General features: G+C 36.3%; 1 protein-coding gene across 1 annotated transcript in view; it reads right to left on the reverse strand.

Moving 5' to 3' along the window:
- prtga (protogenin homolog a (Gallus gallus)) overlaps positions 1–20,860 on the reverse strand; it is a 39,391-nt gene that overhangs the window by 13,955 nt on the left and 4,576 nt on the right. Inside the window, exons 3-9 of the mRNA XM_084408980.1 lie at positions 11,776–11,920; positions 10,531–10,664; positions 9,647–9,943; positions 8,706–8,865; positions 6,467–6,714; positions 4,390–4,554; positions 3,214–3,519 (exon numbers count right to left, since the gene is read on the reverse strand). Coding sequence (XP_084265106.1) covers positions 3,214–3,519; positions 4,390–4,554; positions 6,467–6,714; positions 8,706–8,865; positions 9,647–9,943; positions 10,531–10,664; positions 11,776–11,920 — 1,455 coding nt within the window. The remainder of the gene's footprint in view (positions 1–3,213; positions 3,520–4,389; positions 4,555–6,466; positions 6,715–8,705; positions 8,866–9,646; positions 9,944–10,530; positions 10,665–11,775; positions 11,921–20,860) is intronic.

Below are 20,860 nucleotides of genomic sequence, written 5' to 3' on the forward strand. Positions count from 1 at the left end.
CTGTGGGAGAAAATACACAGCCAATCAGAAAAACAAGTTCAGCCAATCATAAACCTGGCTCCTGAGTAAGTTAAGTGTGTGTTAAGAGGATGCATGCTGAGTTGACAGTAGCCGCGTTTCCGTATTTTCTAAATGTTGATAAAAAACGATTGCGAAATGATGTTGTTTCCACTAACTGATGTTATGCGACTAAAACGTAATTTCCTTTCGCAATAAATCATTCCAAAAATCATGGCAATGGATGTTGGTAGGTTTATGTATCTCAGCCACAGCACTAGCCATTATTTCTAATCAAAGGAGACGTGTTATCCAAGCATTAATGGCAAGGAAAGCCTCATATACTTGGGAGCAGCACACATGAGCCGTTTCTCCTTCTGCTTCAACGACTTGATAAACTGTGGCATTTCTTTGTTGTTTAGAATCCAGTATTCCCGTAATACTTTTATCTTTTATGAGTTTAATAAAGAATTCTGTCTTGTCTTTTGTCCAAACAGTTTCTATTGCAGTTTTGCGAAATATTCCTTTTTCGAATTGCCTGAAAAACCACCTCATCATCTGAGTGTAAAAACTTTTTTTTTGATATATGGGAGTTTTTGCAAAATTGACGTGTTTTCATTGGGCGTATTTTCAATTCGGCCAATTTGAAGGGAAACGCGGCTAGTGTCATTAAAGCTGCTCGCTCTTCTCAGACTACAAAACACAGTCATTTTGGAGCGGTTCATTTCACTGAAACTAATGGGAAGAATAAAAAACATGACAAATTTCTAAAGCACAGTCCTGTGACCTCAGGAGAACAACAAGTCTTAAGATTTATCGGCCACAACTGAATCTCTCGAGTCCAGAAGAGATGGGACCTCACAGGAACGACACCAGGGTTAAATCAATCCCAACTTAATCTAACACTCCTGCAGAGTTTCCCCTGGTTGCAGTGTATCTTAGTAGGCGTTCAATTTAACCGTAGTAATCTAACAGAGTGTGTTCCTGTAGATCGCAGGTGATGACCTGACAGAGTCTGATACGTGAGCTGAGGCTCTGAGGATCTGTAGAGGCCTGCGGCTCTGGCTTTATAATCCATGACTAAAACCTTTCTAATGTGGATGAGAAGGAGGTTCAAAGGTCATGCAGGAACAAATGCAATGCCTTAAAAAGATTATCAGCCCAAAGCAAAGAGAAAGAGCCTGATTCACCCTAATCTTTTAAAAGTATGTCTGTCACTCTGTTGCAGGTTTTTAAATTTTGCACATATAGACAGCAGAAGATTTATCGATAGATAGATAGATAGATATTCAGATAGATAGATAGATAGATATTCAGATAGATAGATATTCAGATATTCAGATAGATAGATAGATAGATAGATAGATAGATAGATAGATAGATAGATAGATAGATAGATAGATAGATAGATAGATAGATAGATAGATAGATAGATAGATAGATAGATAGATAGATAGATAGATAGATAGATAATCCTAGCAGACACAGTCAATTATGCCTTAAAGGCAGGGTAGGTAGAAATGGTCTAAAATTTTTATTTTTCAAATTTGTTTAAACTTTATGTACATATCAATACATAATTAAAATGTAAGTACTCTGAAAAAGAAAGTATCAAAATCGAGTGTCTGTAGACCTCTCACGACTGTTTTAAAGACATCTCATTATTTCCATTCACTCCACCCCCTCATTTCTGTGCTTCTTCCAAAGCCACGCCCCCAAAACACATGAACGCGCGACTCCGACCGCTGAGCTAGAGGACGCATTATTTACCTGAGACAAGCGGAGGGGAAGGGGCATTTTTTTGCCTGGTTTGCCTTCACTAACTGCATATGCCGGTACTGTAAATTTAGATTGCTCTTTCTCTACCATTGTTTTGGTATTCCTAGGTTCAGTGCCTTCTTCTTCTTCTTCGATAGATTTTATTGGCAGCTTGCAAACATAGTGCATTACCGCCATCTACTGGACGGAGGTGTGATCAGGTTCCGTGCCTCTCCCACTCCTCAAATCAAACGGTCGCGCGCAAGTGGGCAGGTGCTGTGTGGCAAAAGGGTGGTTGCCATGGTTGCGAGAGAGTGACAGTCGCCTAAGCCAATCCTTTGATTCGTCCCGAATCGAAATAATGAGCTGTGTTTAATACAGATTAAACGGTCTAGAGTCACTTGATTTTTATACTCTTTTTTTCAGAGTTCTTACATTTTAATTATGTATTGATATATATAGAAAGTTAACAAATTTGGATCTTTAATTTTTAATAAATCCTACCTACCCTGCCTTTAAGTGAACGTAAACAGTCGAGAAAGATAACGCATGTGTGCCAGTATCAGTGTATTGGATCCGTGCATTAAGTCGTAAAGTGACAACAGCCTAATAAACATGCTGTGTTTTTCATGAAGTCACTTATTGCTCTTGATTGAAAAGCTTTTGTAATTTTAATAAGGATTAATCTTTAATATAAAGTCAATATGAAATGCTATTTTACATTTGTTTAATTTACTCAATTTCTGTAGCTGAAACCTAATGTTACACCTACCCGAAAAACCTGAAGAGCAGTTTATTTTTTATTAGTATCTTTGCTCTATTGCATTTATTTGTGTTGTTGCTTGTAGTTTGATTATTTGTTCTTATTTCCTTTATTTTTATTTGACAGCAGCCCCTTTTCTCCCCGAACCTAGCACATACCGAACCGTATCGAAACCGTGAACCTGAAACCGTGATACAAACATCAAGTGTAGCGTCAGTTCTGGCAGGTCACGTTAGTCAAGCTCGCATCAGTGACTCTCAGCTGATCCACGTCTACCTATAGGAATATGACGCCTATCACTGTATACATATATCAGTATTATCAACAGCTGTCACGTTTCTCAGGAGAGAATTACCCTCCTCCCTCCCCAGCTCCACCTGTCCAGTCAGGATTTGGCATTGTGATTCCCCCTTGAATCAGACTAAAATTCTCGAAATATGTTGTACATTAAAACATTGAATTGATGATATCTGCAATACATTCATGTTGGTTCTGTTCTGTTTACCCTAAGGGGGGCTATTGCTGCTCTCCTGCTCTTAATAATGCTAGGCTTCATAGATGCGCAGAACAGAAACAGAACCAATCCAAACTGTACGCTAATTGTCAATATATTTGACGACAGTGGTCCTGACAGAACGAATCGCGAGTAATTTGAACCGTTACACCCCAAATATATATTCAGACTGATGTTCCACCTTTGGTGCTGGAGGTCTTGGGTGTCCTGTGTGACGTCCAGGCCGATGGTTCTCCCCAGCCCACACCGGTCGCTGCAGCCACACGCAGCAGGTATGTAGTGTCGGGCTGAAGACCCTCCAGAAGGTGATGGGTTTTGTGTCCCGAGAGCTCCAGTTGTGTCAGCGCCTCATCTGCGCTGGTCCTGTACGAGAGGCGGTACGCAGAAACACGACCGCGACTCAACTTATGAGACAGAGGCTGCCACGACACCTGAATATCAGTGGGACTGCGGCTGGTGAGGCTCAGCTCAGGAGCACGTAAGGGAACTGAGACGGAGAGAGAGAAGTGAGAAATATGAATTAGCTTAACGAGATACGGAAGTTAAACCCACAAAGCATTACTCATTAGAGGTTAGACAATCATAACAGACTAAATTTGTGACCCTGGACCACAAAACCAGTCATAAGTCGTACGGGTATATTTGTGGCAATAGCCAACAATACATTGTATGGGTCAAAATGATACATTTTTCTTTTATGCCAAAAATCATTAGGATATTAAGTAAAGATCTTGTTCCATGAAGATATTTTGTACATTTCCTACCGTAAATATATAAAAATATATATTTTGTGAGTTGATGCGGCAAAATCGTGAACATAAATGGACGACTTTAAAGGAGATTTTCTCAATGTTTAGATATTTTTTTTGCACCGTCAAGATTCCAGATTTTCAATAGTTGTATATCAGCCAAATATTGCCCAACCCTAACCATCCATACATCAATGGAAAGCTTATTTATTCAGCTTTCATATGCAGAAATTGACCCTTGTGACTCGTTTTGTGGTCCAAGGTGACATTTACATATAGAAAATGGTCATGCTAACCAACTGTTTCGGTACAGGAGACCTTGACTAGCATTATGAGTGGATCTATATAATGCATACAATGAACGTTGCATGTTTTTAAAGGCAAATAAACAAGCTCACTCAGCTCATTCCTAAATAAAGTGGATTAGCAGTAATAAAAATAAAAACAGTGTTTAAGAAACTCTCCTGTGTGAGAGGAAGACAAACCCTTTCTGAACAGTCATTGAAGAGGACTAACCAATCATGACCGTGCTTTTATTCAGGTTTGTATCTTCAGAGGCAAAAGTCTTAACACAACTTTTGCATGTCTGATTCTCTTCCCCTACTCACCGTCCTCGAACGTGCGCTGTATGACGTGGTCCGACATGCGACTGGCACCCATGGGCATGTACGCCACGATGTAAAAGGTGTAGTTTCGCCCGGACTCCAGGTCATCAATGATGTAGCGGGTGGTATCGTTACCGATAACAATCTGGTACTCTTCGTTATTTAGACCTGTTGAGACACGACAAGCCTGAATGTTTCACAATCTGTGGAAACTGGAAAGCATGACACATTCGATTCTCAGGGAATGCATGAACTGATCAAATGCATGCCTTGAATGCAATGCAAGTCACTTTGGATCAAACCATCTGCCAAATGCATAAATGCTGTAGTCAATAGTTTTATCCATTAAAACTCGTCTTTGATCACAAAAGTTTTTTTTTTCTTCATGCCTTAAAATAGCTTGTAAATGGCTACACCCTCGTCTCATTTAGTATACGCAGTTCTATGAATATTCAAATGAGCCCCGCCTCCACTCACTCACTCAGCTCAGAGATCCACTGGTTGACGATCACACGTTGATCTGATTGGTTACAAGGTAGTTTGTGACGTCAGAAACACCAGCGATTTCAAAGCGTGTTTTTTAAATACTGTCTTTGGTTCACTGCAGTTTTAAAGAGAAAATTCTTATGAATTTGTACATGGTTTGTCTTAAAGCATATTAAAAACAGTGCTTGATTTTCACCACTGGGGGACTTTAAGCACTAAATTCAAACTAATAATGCACAGATACTAAACTACCCAGAGTTAGCGTGCTTCTCACACTTCATAAAATGTAAATGCATGAAGTCTTTAACTATAAATCTTTGTGGCTATTCAAAAACCAGGGCCGATTTAAAAGGAAACATGTCAACTCAATCAACACAGCCTTGCTTTCTTTTAATTAACCGCTTTATGAAGGAAAATTCCACCTGCCGGTTTTCCCACAGGTCCACTGCACCTGATAACACTTTAATTAGCCCACATGAAAATGCTCAAATAAAAGAGACACTCTGCAGCATTGAGTCCCCAACTGAATTTCTGACCCAATAAACAAGATACTCGACAGTCAACAGAAAAGACCTTGTTCCGGCGCTGAATGGCCACACTGAAGACTTTGACTCTGACGCACAGAGACAAACCCCCGAAAGCCTCTTCAGGGTTAGATTAAGACACTCCAACACTCGGGATAATTAGCCCTCTTTTGCACCCCTTTCAATCACTTCCGATGCTTTTTGCCCTCCAAAGCAGATGCAGCATGTACTCTTTCTCCACAGCTATTCTTCTCCCAATAATAGCCTGGAATTCTGGAAGTCCAAGTGCAACCGGCAAAATCCCTAATAAGGGTTTCACACTTGTCAGAACGGTTCCTGTCGGACATCTCATTGTTTTCTCTTGCTTATCTCCTCACAGGCATGCAGGTCTTTTATTTGGACGTCTTTCTCAAAATCTAAAAGACTGCCAATGCATTTAAATTTAAATGCAAGCATGTCTGTCCAAAAGTGACTTTTGCAACGGTCTTGAATGGAGAGAGAGCATTTCTGAATTAATTGGGCTCCTATTTTCATTAACAATTAAGCACATTTTACTCCTGAATTCTCATTACTGAAACGTTGCACTGCCTTCAATTTAGGCTCATTTAAATATATGAAATATTACAAATCGACTGACTAAAATCATACTGCATTATTAAGAATCGAATGAGACTCACCATAGAGAGTAATTAAAACACAGTAATGAGAATTTGGGGGAAAGAGTGTTTTTAATTATTTTCTTTATATAATATAATATAATGTAATATAATATAATATAATATAATTTTTAGAGTCTGTAACATTTTTTGCATTACATCTATAAAAACGAAGCAATTTGTTTTCAATCAAATTCTCATTTCTGGATTTGCATTTGTGGGAAAATGTGCTTAATTTTCTTTATTTAATTTAATAATTTAAGGAAAAAAAAATATTATATTATATTTAAAAAATTGTTTCGTGACATGAATATTTGTAAATGTAAGAGCATGAGGGAAATGAGCATGTCAACAGAGGCATTATTTTCACCGCCGGCCGCTCCACGTTTCTCTGTTTATCTCTGAGACACTCACCTTCTGCCTTCATGTAGTGCACCGAGTAGGCGATGACTTTGTCCGAGTTGTACACGGGTCTCTCCCAGGCCAGCAGGATGGCGGAGCTGGACACGGTGTCGGCACGGATGTTTCTGGGCGCGCTCGGCCGGTTGTCCGACATCACTACGATCAGACGAGCCATGGCCAGAACTGAACCCTGCTCGTTCTCCGCCTCACACTGGTAGATGCCGTCATCTTCCGGAATAATCTGGTTTATCACTAGTTTACTGTGAAAACACAATGAGGGAAAAATTTAGTTTATACACTGTGTGCCTTAGGATGTTGATATATTGACATATCACAAATCCTGTTGCACCCCAACATCTAAAGTAAAAAAAACAATAATCATTTTTGCATTAAGAAAATGATTCTTACTGAGACCAGTTAAAAAAAAAAAAAAAATCCTACAAATTGTACACATTTTACCCCCAAATTCACATTACTGTAATGCATAAAAGATATATTTAATATTTAGTAGTATTTGTTGCTCTACCATTAATTTACGCTTATTTAAACATATATTTAAAAAAAAATTACATTACTTTATTAATAAGTATAAGTATGAGAAAATAATGAAAGCTACAATTAACAAAACTAAAACATCAGGATGCATTAGAGTAATATAGAGAATATACGTTTAATTTCCGTTATATCATATAACAACATAAGAACAATTATTATATTATACTATTATTAGAATCTTATTATTAGAGTCTTATTAGAGAATTTTTTGTATTTTACCACCTCACATTTTACTACCTCATTACTGTGAATTTGGTGGGAAATGTGTGTTTTTTATTTTATTTAAAATAATAATTTAGGGAAAATTAATAGTTTTATAGTATATTATATTACATTATTGGAATCTTAGTAGGGCTGGTAAAATTTTTGCATATCTTCATAAAACTTAATTTTCTTCATTTAATATAATAATAATTTAAGGAAAATTATATTACGTTATATTATATTACATTAGTATCTTTTTAGGGCTGGTAATTTTTGTGTGTGCATATCTTCATAAAAATTAAGCACATTTTACTACCTCATACATTTTTATTTTTGTAGATGCAAGAACTGAGACACATATATATTTAACATGCATGTTTAACATGAGCATGTTGACGTGGAAATGAGCACGTCAATAACACAAGTCCAAATCACTCCCCCCTCCCCGTTTGCTTTCAGGATCCAATAACAAACCTAGACAGGAAAACAAATTAGAGGAAAATCAAAGAGAAAATCAGCTCAAACACCATTAGCACAGCACTGAATAATTAACCCTCTCTTGTTCCACAGAAGAAACCAGAAGATGAATATTTCAGCAGGACAGAGTTTCCAGCGGACAAATGAGCCAATTCAAGCCCTGGACAACGTCAGCGGCCTAAACCCTGTTTGGGCGTCAGGTTGAGCTCAACACGTATACCTCAACTCAAATTCCTGATAAGTCAAATAGAAACAAATGCAACGTGCACAAATGTTTCAGAAAGTGTCCACATTTACTTTAAGACATGATATAATTCAGAGTTGTTGTGAGGCGTGTCGAACGATTAAGAAAAAAAGTGCTGGGCAACGATTAATCGCATCCAAAATAAAAGTTAGTATTTACATAATATACAGTATGTGTGTTTACTATGTATAATTATTTTGTATACACATGCATGTATATATTTAAGTTTTTTTTTTTTATATATATAAAATGTTAATATATATATATGAAGAGTTCAGATGCAAAAGCCTCTAAGTGCCATCTGAAATTTTCTTCTAGAATGATCATTTTTATCAAGCTCGTATATTTAAGTTCAGTAATTTCACTTACATGACAATTAATAGGTAATTTTCATTGCCATTAAAGTGAAATTACTGAACCTAAATATACAAGCTTGATAAAAATGATCATTCTAGAAGAAAATTTCAGATGGCACTTAGAGGCTTTTGCATCTGAACTCTTTATATATACACTATAAATTATGTATAAATATATATACAGTATATACATGCAAATATTTCTTAAATGTATACATGCATATGTGTTTTTATATATACACAAAATAATTATACACAATACACATACATATATTATGTAAACAAATGTTTATTTTGGATGCAATTAAATCGCGATTAATCGTCGCCCAGCACACAAAATAAAACACATTTATTGTTTCTACCCATGCATGTTCTGAATGTCCTGATTCACACAGATGTTTTTCACGTGCAGTACCTGTTGTACATCTTGATGCGTCCGTTTGAGTGAACAGGTTCACCGTTCTTCAGCCATGTGATCTGAGGGCTGGGAAATCCCTCCGCCACACACACAAAGCGGGCGGTGCCGGCTCTGGGTCGGGTCACGCTTTCCGGCCACTCCACGAGAGATGGAGGCGCTGCACAAACATAAAAGCACAGAAATGTATTTGTGAAATCTACACTAGCAAGAATAATTTGAATAATTACAATTTATGTTTTTGAAAGAAGTCTCTCATGCTCCCCAACGCTGCATTTATGTGATTAAAATATTGTAAAACTAGGGACGTGCGACTATTGACTAGTCGATTAAAAAGACACTGCTGATGCTAGTCGACTGGAAATAGTAGTTGTTTGCAATTAAAATTTGAAAAATTTGCAATTTTTTGTGTGCAAATTAGTCGTTGCACACATCACTAGTAAAAACAGTAATATTGTTAAATATTATTAGATTTTCAGTTTAAGTTTAAGTTTTTAGTGTCAAATGATCCTTCAGAAATCCTTCTAATATGATTAATTGTTGCATAGTCATTATCAGTTATCATAGTAGTCAATTAATAATAATATTTCTTATTATCAATGTCAAAAAAAAAGCAGCACAACTGTTTTCAACATTTATAATAATCATAAATGTTTCTTGAGAAGCAAATCAGCAAATTATAATGTAATCATGCTGAAAATTCAGCTTTGATCACAGGAATAATTTATAATTTGACATTTTATTACAATTTAAAATAACTGTTTTCTATGTGAATCTATTTCACTGTTTTTACTGTATTTTTTATCAAATAAATGCAGCCTTGATGAGCAGAAAAAATGAACAATGTCAAAAAAATCTTGATTATTCAAAACTTTTGACTTTTTCAAGTATTAAGAAGGCTATAAAGCAAACAGAACATGTCCACCATAAGGATTGTGTACCTAGCACAGTTATATTAGCGGCTGCAATCGTGTAGTTTCTGGTTCCAGGCGTAGTCGCTCGGCAAAAGTAGATTCCCGCGTGCTGGGGTTTCACGTCAGATATGAGCAGGTTTCCATTGCCAAGAACCTTCGTTTTGTGAACGTCAATGGATTTATGGTCGGCCCGACTCCATGAGATCAGCGGACGGGGATGTCCGGTCGCCAAACACTCCAGCAGAGCCGAACGGTGAACCGCCACGGTCTGATTCTGCGGGCCCGCAATGATTCGAGGCCTTTGAGGAACTCTGGGAGATGGAGCTATTGAGAAGTCAAAAGATGAAATCTATGTAAATATACAGTCAAACCAAAAATTATTCAGACACCAGATATCATTTTGTATGTTTTTTTACTAGTGTGTGCAGGACACTATAGTTCATTTATGTAAGTGAGGAGAGCAAAATAAAGTAAAGTGTGACATATTATACCTAAAAAGTCTTCATACAGTGACTACCAGTAACATTTATACAAATTTGGGACCAAAAATTATTCAGACACTTTGACCTGACCATGTGTTTTTTTCTTTAATTGCTAATGTGACCTTTTTACACCACAGACTGAACACAATGAAGCATTGCTTGGTGATTGGTTGAGCTAAATTGGTATTAGTTGTAGTTAAATTTAAGTAGATTAAATTTAACAGCTGACAGATATTCAACAGATATTCAAGACAGTCTAGCAGAAGAATAGACAAAACCAGTGAAATATCACCATTTTCTAAACTATAGCGAATAAACTGTGATAATGAGAAATGTTGAAGGTGTCTGAATAATTTAGCTTTGACTGTATAAACTCCCTGTGCAGAAACACATGCTTTCGTGAGCTGTGTGTTTGGGTGGGTCTCGAACCTGCGGCGACGGTTAGCGTGGCGTCGGCGCTCCTGCGTCGGCTGGCGATGTTAGTCGCCACACAGCGGTAACTCCCAGCATCCGTCTGGTCAACTCCCTGAATTTGTAAAACGCCGCTGGGAAGCACTGTGATTCTAGATTGAGACATGCAAACATTCACATAAAAACCATAAGGAAGAATCAAGTGGATTTTATGCTGAAACTCTATTTATTTATTTTTTGAATAACATGCACAAATGAATGAATCACAATTAATTAAAATCACAAGAACATGCATTAATAAAATAAGTAAAATAATGGTGGAACAAGAATACAATGTATATTAGAATAAGCCAAATTAAAGGCCCACTGAAGTGCCTTGAAACACGTCACTGCCGCTGAAACAGGAAGAGAGGGCGGGGCATATCGAGCAGCTCCTCCCCTTTTTTAAAATATCCAATAGCGTTTCGTTAACATCACAGCTCGGCCAGAGCCGTTGAGCTCGTTAAAGCCGCCGTTTCCTCATAATCTCTAACCGTTTCTCCTCCTAATCTCCTCCATATCGCTTTAAAATACAGCAATCTGTGCAGAATTCAAATGGGTTTGATACGTTTCCTGGTATGAAGCGGTTCGCGTGAAACCAGACTTCATTCGCCCCAATGGAAAGCATATTTACACCGTCTGAATCGTTCCCTATCCCCTATATAGTGCACTATGTCTCATTCACCATGGAGAAAATAGTAAATGTGTGAAAAGTGATCAATTTCAGCCTCAGTTTTAGCATCAATTTATAATGGGGGCGGAGCTTTAGATTCTAGAGAGCATTTGATTGGACAAAAAATCTGATTAGAAGCTGAAGTGCAGAGTGATGTCATCAAAATCATTGCTTCATATTGGCGGAAGTGAGAGACTGCAAGCTTTGAATGCTTGTTTCTTCTAAATCCGAATTTTGTCATTGTTTTGGAGCACACTAGCTAATAGATAACAGGAAGACTAACATATTCATATTAAAAGCAAAAAACTTTTGATTTCATGGGGACTTTGAAGAAAAGTGTAAGTGGCTCAAACTACATTTACATTCATGCATTAGGAAGACGCTTTTATCCGAAGCGACTTACATTGCATTTCAAGGTACACATTTACATTCTTATCAGTTCTTGCTTTTCCTGGGAATCGAACCCATGACCTTGGCGTTGCAATGCTCTACTGTTTGAGCTACAGGAAGGCTAAGCCCCTCCTTCCTCTAGCAAGTGGGCGGAGCTTTACCTTTCAGTGGCCAGTGGTAAAGTGACTCTGTTAAACTCCCAGGTGATGATTGGTGGGGGCGTGGCAGTGATTTTACAGGCGAATCGTGCGACGGATCCGTCCGTAACCGTGATTGATGATGGCTGCTGAGTGAAGGTCGATAAACCTGCAGAAAGACAACAACATAAAATCATCATCTACACAACGGTCAACTCCTTCAAGATTCTAGCAAAATTATCAATAGTCACTTATTGAGCCGTGAATGGATAATCTCTTGCTTTAATAGCAAATCTGAACATTGTTCAAATCCCAATGAGATATGAGAGAGATAAACAAAATCGAACGAGCGAGAGAGAGAGAGAGGCTTGGTTTGGTTGTAAGACGATCCGGTACGCATGCTCACACTGTCAGTGGAGATGAACGAGTCAAACTAAACCAAAAGCTTTAGATAAACAATACCAGCAAACACCTCACGTTAGCATAACACACACACCTTTTGGTAACACTTCTATGTGTGTGTTTGTTACTCTCTAAACACGGACCCTTTTGCTTTGTCACTAGCAAAACATTAGAAAATGTTCATGTAAAGATATTTTTAATGGTAGGGCTGAGTGCAATACATTTCAAAGTAGTTTTAAAACAAAAAAGACACTATCATAAATTACATTAAAAAATATATATATAAGGTGTGTTAATAAAAGTGAGTAAATGATGAAACTACCCCTTTAAAAAGACTTTTCTTGCTTCCAGAGTGATAATAATCAGTAAAAGCAAACACAATACACCAGTCAAGCAAACACAGCTCACCATAAACGGCCTGTTTTATGATTGAAAAGCATTATGTTTGTTTAACGTGTGTCTTCAGTGAGGCCTTTACTTCGCTGCTGCGGTCCAGGCCTGACCTTCTCGAGCGGACAACCATAAAACCCCCCAAAAGCCATAAAGATCATCCCCCATCACGACCCCCCCCCCAACCCCCGAAGAAGCCTCGGGTCAATGATTAGTTAACAGGAATCAATGGAAGCTCTGCTATACATACAGACCTCAGTATAAATCTCATGTTAGGATGGAGAGATGATAATAAAATCAGAGTTGTGGTACAAAGATTAAGTAAGACTCGGATAAGAAGATCGATCCTATCACTGACAGGAAGTCGTCATTACAGATGTAAAACTGCAGATGCTTCAGCCTCACAGAACATACACACAGTTTATTAATAAACATCTTATTCTGGAGTTGATTGACAGCTCAATAATGTCAAATAATTACACTATTTGGGTGTGCTAACTAATATTGTTTAATTTAACATTCAAATAACCAACATCAACAAACGGTTGGATATATACTATAGTAATACCACAGTAAGCAGTTCAGAAAAGAAGTAGCATTAAATACTACAGTATATGAATATGATAATCATTCAGTACTATTACATGCATCTGATGCATCACTGTACCATGGTATTATCTAGACTAGAACTGCACAATATATCGAAATTATCGAAATATCGCAAATGCATATAATCGCAACAGCTTGCAATAACTGCGGTCATGAACAAAAGACAAAGAGACAATCACTCGCTGCTCTTGGCTGAATAACTTTTGTAGCTTTAATAAGAATCAGTATATATTTAATTCATACAGTGAAAACTAAGCAGTGTTTTATTTTTACATTTGATTATTCAGTTTCTGTTGTTAAATAATCCTAATGTAGGACAACCTGAACCCCTGAACCCCGAGGTTTACACTGATGTTAAAATAACCCTTCTTATGTTTCAGTAAAACACTGATATTCACTTTCAGAAATTATAGGGATGTTTTCTTCTCACAAAAGAAGAAGTGTTTCTTCTCACACTTTAAACATTATCGTATCGCATATCGAATATCGCATTATATAGTGAGTTATCGCATTTTTCTTCAATATTGTGCAGCCCTAGTATTATCACATTACTTTTTTAAAGGGAACTAATTCCACATGCAAAATATGTACAGTGTATAGCCTAGTATTTGAATGCATGGAATACAATTTTAAATATATACATTGCAATGTAAGTTGCTTTGAATAAAGTGTCTGTGGAACTTAAACATTGGACCCAGGGTTATTACCATCATTGACTAAAACTAAAGACTAAAACTATTAAAAACATTTCAGTTAACAAAAAAAACCAAAAAGTATAAATGTCGCCTTGGCAAATAAATTAAATAAGTTTACTAAAATGACTAAATGGAAATAAATATCAATGGCACCTATTTAAAAACAAGTAATAAAAACTCAGTGAGTGTTTTAGCGCAATTTTCTGACGTCATGGGATCACAACACTAAGAGATAGTAAATCTTTTCCTGGATTTTTTTTGTGCGTTCCCAAAATTAGACCTTCCTTAACATAATGCCGAAAACCCGAAGTCTAGGTGGTCTGGTTGAGGAGTAGATAGAAGTGCAAGATTGGTGCGCACAGACAGAACAGAAATCATGAGTTAACAATCGCAATTGTGTCCGGTGGAAAATTGCGCTAAAAATGCACATAACAAAATGACTAACAATTAAAATGAAAAAAAATTTTTTTTTGACATTTTATAGCTAATTCACTATAACAGATTGGACCACATTGACTTTCATTGTACTGACTAAAAAACAAAATCTCTTCTTTTGTGTTGTGCTTGTGCAGAAGAAAGACAGTGAGGTCGGTTTTCAGATGAACTATCCCCTTCAGACGACAGTGTACGAGTCAAAAGCGTTCGGTGTGCGGTGATTATTATCCTGGACATGCTCATATTGATCAGCTATTTAGAGATCGTGTTTAAACCCGTCAGCATCCTCACCGTAGTAAAACATGCTAAAAACATGTAATAAAACACTGTTCCGTGTCAGCAATAATAGCAAACTTTAGAGCACCGATCAAATCTTTTGGTTTAGAAAGCTACTTTTCTATAGTTTGTGTTCTGCCATGCAGCCGCGAGGGGAAAAGAGCCGCCTGCAGCATTATCTGTGAGTCTGGCCCTAACACTGACCTGACCTCTCACCTTTGACCTCATCAAATCCTGACCGGCAGTAAGCTCATCCCTGCTTAGGCATCTCAGGCCACCAAACATGAACCTGTAAGGATCCACTAGCACAACACAGCAACATTAGAAGTGGACACTTCCGTTTCAGAGTCGATCTGTGTCAGTGTCGTGCTCAACTTTTCACTGAGAGAGAAACAGCATTACAGGCACATCTGAACTACTTCTGTATTCTACATTTTATGCAATTTATTTAAAACTCTCAGCATGAAACCGTATTCACCACCCATATTTCTGACAAAAAAAACCCTGATTTGATGGTGATTAATAGTATGCAGTCTAATGAGGACGACTGATCTGCACTGATTGGTTGAATTTAAGTGGCCTTTGTGACATCAGCTGAAAGGAAAGTTGGAGCGCAAGTATCAATGAAAGATTATGAAGACAAATATTATTTTCTTTGGTATAACCTGCATTGAATTGTTCAATACAAGCAGGAATTATGTTCATAACATCAACAAATTGCATGCAATATCATTAAATCTACACCGCCGTTCAAAAGCTTGAGGTCGGTCAGGTTTTTTAAAAATGTTTTTGAAAGAAGTTTCTTCTGCACATCAAGGCTGCTTTAATTTGATCAAAAATACAGAAAAAATATGAAATATTATTACAATTTAAAACATCTGTTTTCTATGTGAATATATCGTAAAATGTAATTTATTCCTGTGATCAAAGCTGAATTTTTCAGCATCATTACTCCAGTCTTCAGAGTCACATGATCTTTCATAAATCACTCTAATATGATGATTTGATGCTCAGGAAACATTTATGATTATTATCAACGTTGAAAACAAGTCGTGCCGCTTCATATTGTGGTGGAAACTGGGATACTTTTTTCAGGATTTTTTGAAGTATAAAAAGTTAGAAACGATAAATAGAAATCTTTTTGTAACATTATAAATGTCTTTTCTGTCACTTTTTTAAACTTATGCACAAACATAACTTATTTTTTACATTTTAACTAAATTTAACTTGTACCCCATTGTGCTGTGATTCATACAAGACATGAAGTCATACGCGAATCATAAATCATTTCATAAATTGATTTTTCATGCCCAGGCTAAATGGACCGTGCAATGATGATGAATGAGAGTTAAATGTACTGTAAAAATCTCATTATACGACTCTCACTGAAATCAAAGGGGAAAAATACAAATAATTTGTATCCATTTCCACATAAAAGTGACTCAGAACATAAAAGAAAATGTCATTTTGGCAAAAAAAAAAAAAAAACAGACCTGAGATGGAGTTTTTCACATTCTGCTATATTCTTCTAATCGCCATTCAGACTGACATTAAAATAAAACATGTGCAGTCAGGGATGAAACTTTCACCCTCTGTTATTCTGTCTGTTTCAGTGTGTGACTGTCAGTGATGGTAAAGCAATACGAGTGTGTTAGTGTTTTCTGAAAGCGGATCATTACCAAGAGCCCTTAAAAGATCTTTTAGTGCAGGTAAGAGATGCCACCAACACACACACACACACGCGCGCGCACACACACACTCAAACTATAGTGTTTCTGTCAAAGTAAAACATCACTTAACATCCTCATTCCCAGAGTAAAACTGAAAGGTTAGTGTCTCCACTGGTTCTCTAGAGACCAATGAAGAGATTCCGACACATTTAAATGCACCTTTGACATGTTTTCATGCTGTAATGGAGGATGCCAGTTAATCCATTTATTCATCTTTAATGCACAGTAATTTGAGATGTTTTAAGGTTTTATTAGCAGATGCATAATGCACAAGGAGCCGAGCGAGGGCTGTGAACAAACAGTGTCCTGCCGTGTCGTGACCTGACCTCACCTCTCGCTCCGTCTTTAGAGAAATGACAGCAGAGGCAAAGAATGCTTCGTCTGTGAACAGAAGGGAAGAATGCAAAGCCCAAAAAGCTTCAGATCAATCAGGGTTCGTCCGGCCAGGAGGCGACTTAGAGCCCCTGGACCACATGACCCCCTCCAGCCAATCAGGAGCCAGAATCAGCCCCTCTCCGGCCAATCAGAGGCCACGCTCAGGACCTCTCCCTGTGGCCTTTAGCCTCTCAGTCTCTTGGGCAGTTTCAGAGCGAGCTGGAGGCTGTTGAATTCCCCGAGACCCTTATCTCCCCCCCGAGCTCTGAAAACAGCTCGGCTATTGTGTGTGTGTCTTATCTGATCCGCTGAAGAGCCACAGGTCAAACGGCCAACCAGAGAGCATGATCTGTGATCAAATAAATGTGGAGTAACTCACTCGTTTTAAGGTGCACTCATCATGATGCAGACAAAAACATTAATGCCATGCATTTGCCCAGATTATAAGGGAGCATGCATGCAATCCTATAACGCATTGTGATTGTGTTGGTCATAATCATGCATTTAATTCAATATAATTGAGCATGCACTTCCGAGGAGTGCTATTTGTATAGGATGCTGTAATTTAAATAAAAATATGTAATATATTTAACTAAAAAAATATTTAATACATTTAACTAATAATATTTAATATATTTAACTAAGATATTTAATATATTTAACTAAGATATTTAATATATTTAACTAAGATAATTATTATTTTTAACTAATAATATTTCATATATTTAACTAAAAATATTTCATATATTTAACTAAGATAATTAATATATTTAACTAAGATATTTAATATATTTAACTAAGATAATTAATATATTTAACTAAAAATATTTCATATATTTAACTAAGATAATTAATATATTTAACTAAGACATTTAATATATTTAACTAAGATATTTAATATATTTAACTAAGACATTTAATATATTTAACTAAGATATTTAATATATTTAACTAAGATAATTAATATATTTAACTAAAAATATTTCATATATTTAACTAAGATAATTAATATATTTAACTAAGATATTTAATATATTTAACTAAAAATATTTCATATATTTAACTAAGATAATTAATATATTTAACTAAGATAATTAATATATTTAACTAAGATAATTAATATATTTAACTAAAAATATTTCATATATTTAACTAAAAATTTCATATATTTAACTAAGATAATTAATATATTCAACTAAAATATTTAATATATTCAACTAAGATAATTATTATTTTTAACTAATAATATTTCATATATTTAACTAAAAATATTTCATATATTTAACTAAGATAATGAATATATTTAACTAATAATATTTCTCATATTTAACTAAAAATATTTAATATAGCCCATTTATATTACAATTTTTTTTATATTTAAATAAAATTTTATATATTTAAATAAAATACAATATTTAATTTATGCTAAAAACTTTGTATTATTTTAAATCGCAAAATGTAACTATATTATCTCCCAGCTCTTTTTATAAAGTAAGATATACAAGTATGTCAAACCTCATTCGCATACATCACATATACTTGCACAGAGCGATATATATATATAGCAAATGTCAACTGCTTGATTGCTTGTCTCATTGCAAAATGTAAACTATATTGTTGCCCAGCTCTAATCTGATAAATGCAGCTATAAGGCATGAAGATTTCAAGATATTATAAACATTATTAACATCAGAAAGGTGCACTGAAACAATGTGTAATTGTGAAATTTGAGTTGACCACGTGGGCATCAAGGCAGCTCACTAGGTTTCGGGACACAACCTCAGTCTCTCAGGACTAGAATGTGTCAGTTATGGTGATCTAAAGGCGATGGGCTTCTATATGTGTGTGTGTGTGTGTGTGTGTGTGTATATCCACAGAGATGAGCTGATCTACGTTGGCATGTTTTTGTCTGTTATTAGCAGGAATATTTCGCTCCTTGGCGCCGTTTCCCTGCACACAACCTGCTGGGCAATTTAAAGCAACCTTTGACCTTCCCGACCGCCACTTAGGGAAACCATGGAAACCTTTCAGATGCGAACTAAAGCGGTTTTGTCCCGCTGAAATTCCTCAAATGCTTAAATGCTTCAGGTTTGACTCTCCATTACCTTGGTCATCACCGAATTCTGAGGCTTGAAAGCATCACCGAGCAAAAACATCATTAAAGAATATATGCTGTTTTTATCATCAACTAATGTAGGCAGCATCTACTTTAAGAGCACCAGGGATATTCTGACTAAAAACTAAAATATCTTGAATGCAATATGTGACCACAAAACCCGTCACATGGGTCTTCTTTTTTTATTATGAATAAATAATAAATAAGCTTTCCATTGATGTGTGGATTGTTAGGATAGGACAATAATTGGTCGAGAAACAACTATTGAAAATCTGGAATCTGATCTAAACATTGAGAAAATCTCCTTTAAAGTTGTTCATTTACGTTAGCGATTGTGCCGCACTCACAAAAATAAATGTTTTATATATTTACGGTAGGAAATGTACAAAATATCTTCATGGAACATGATCTTTACTTAATATCCTAATGATTTTTGGCACAAAATCTATCATTTTGACCCATACGATGTATCGTTGGCTATTGCCACAAATATACCCGTGCGACTCGAGACTGGTTTTGAGATCCAGGGTCACATATAAATGATCCACAAACTAGTCAGACATCCAGTCGTCGAGAAAATACAATTTTGACGTCCCTGTGGCAACTCCAGGAACCCCAGGAACACATTAGAGGCCCTCGGGGACCCAGTGAGAGGGGCCGTTTCCAACTCTGGCCCTCAAAACAACCGAACTCAGGCATGTTTCTAATTTTAAACAGCAGAAGAAGGACAAGCCTCCTCTGACATCCGCACTGACCCCGCGTCCTCACAGCCGCAGAAACACTCTTTTCACTGTCTTTACTTTCAGAGTTTAAGACCTTCTACCGTGTTCAGGAGAGAGTCTTTACAATATTTAAGATCTACACATCCTACAATCTCTGAAAATCGTTTTAATTTTGAATTGTGGATTTATTAACTATATTTTGGGCATAATATATTTGAATAAAATATATATGTAATAATTATGTTTATATATTTTTTATAAATGTATTTAATTCAAATTAATCTTTTTAAATGTATATAAAAAATGATATATAGCCTACTTTTTATATATAAATGTAATTTATATATATATATATATATATATATATATATATATATATATATATATATATATATATATATATATATATATATATATATATATATATATATATATATACACACACACACACACATACACACACACAAAAAATAATAATACATTATTTAATATAATATATTTATCTTTCTAAATAATAGAAAATAATTTTCTTTTAGTGGTAGGGATTGCGTTAGTCATTATAATCAGCTTTATATAACACAATAGAAGGTGTGTTCTCGTTCAGAGAGCTCAGTAAGTGTGTGACAGAGGTGAGTAGAAACTCACGGGGGCAAAAGGTCTCAACATGTGGAACCATCAATCTCACACTCTCAAACATGAGCAAACTCACACACATCAGCCTAGAGCAAACACACACACACACACACACACAAGCACAAACCTGTTCACAACATCTGCCAACATGTGGTGTCAAAAAGCACAAGGATGATGAACAGAAAGTGTGTCTCCTCCATCAGCATATAACGGTGCTAAAGTCACACTCAACCTCTGGACTCTCACTTCTCATCCGGAACAAGACACACTAAGCGGTGATCAAACTTCACTAAAACCCTGCATACTTCACTCTCATTTGCATAATTGCCCTTACATTGGTGCAAAGCGCCAGCTGTCCCGAGCAGCTCGATCTGTCACACAAATGCCCCTAAAGAAACCTCCTCCTTTGGCCGGGGCAGTTGGGGGCAAACGAACAAAAGGAGTCGGAGAGAAAAAAGCTTTTCACCAATCCTGCAAACTAGCGGAGCAGAAAGCAATCGCATGGAGAGACCACCAGCTCCAGTCCTGCAATCACATCAATCAGCCACTGAGGAGGAGTGTGTGTGTGTGTGTGTGTGTGTGTGTGTGTGAGTGTGTGTGTGTGTTTGTGTGAGTGTGTGTTTGTGTGAGTGTGTGTTTGTGCAGAAAAAAAAAAAAAAAAAACTTCAAATGAAATGTAATATATTAAATATTAAAGTATGCATATGCAAAATATGCAAATATATT

This window comes from Rutilus rutilus (genome assembly GCF_951802725.1).
Source record: "Rutilus rutilus genome assembly, chromosome: 5".
NCBI classification, from domain to species: domain Eukaryota; kingdom Metazoa; phylum Chordata; class Actinopteri; order Cypriniformes; family Leuciscidae; genus Rutilus; species Rutilus rutilus.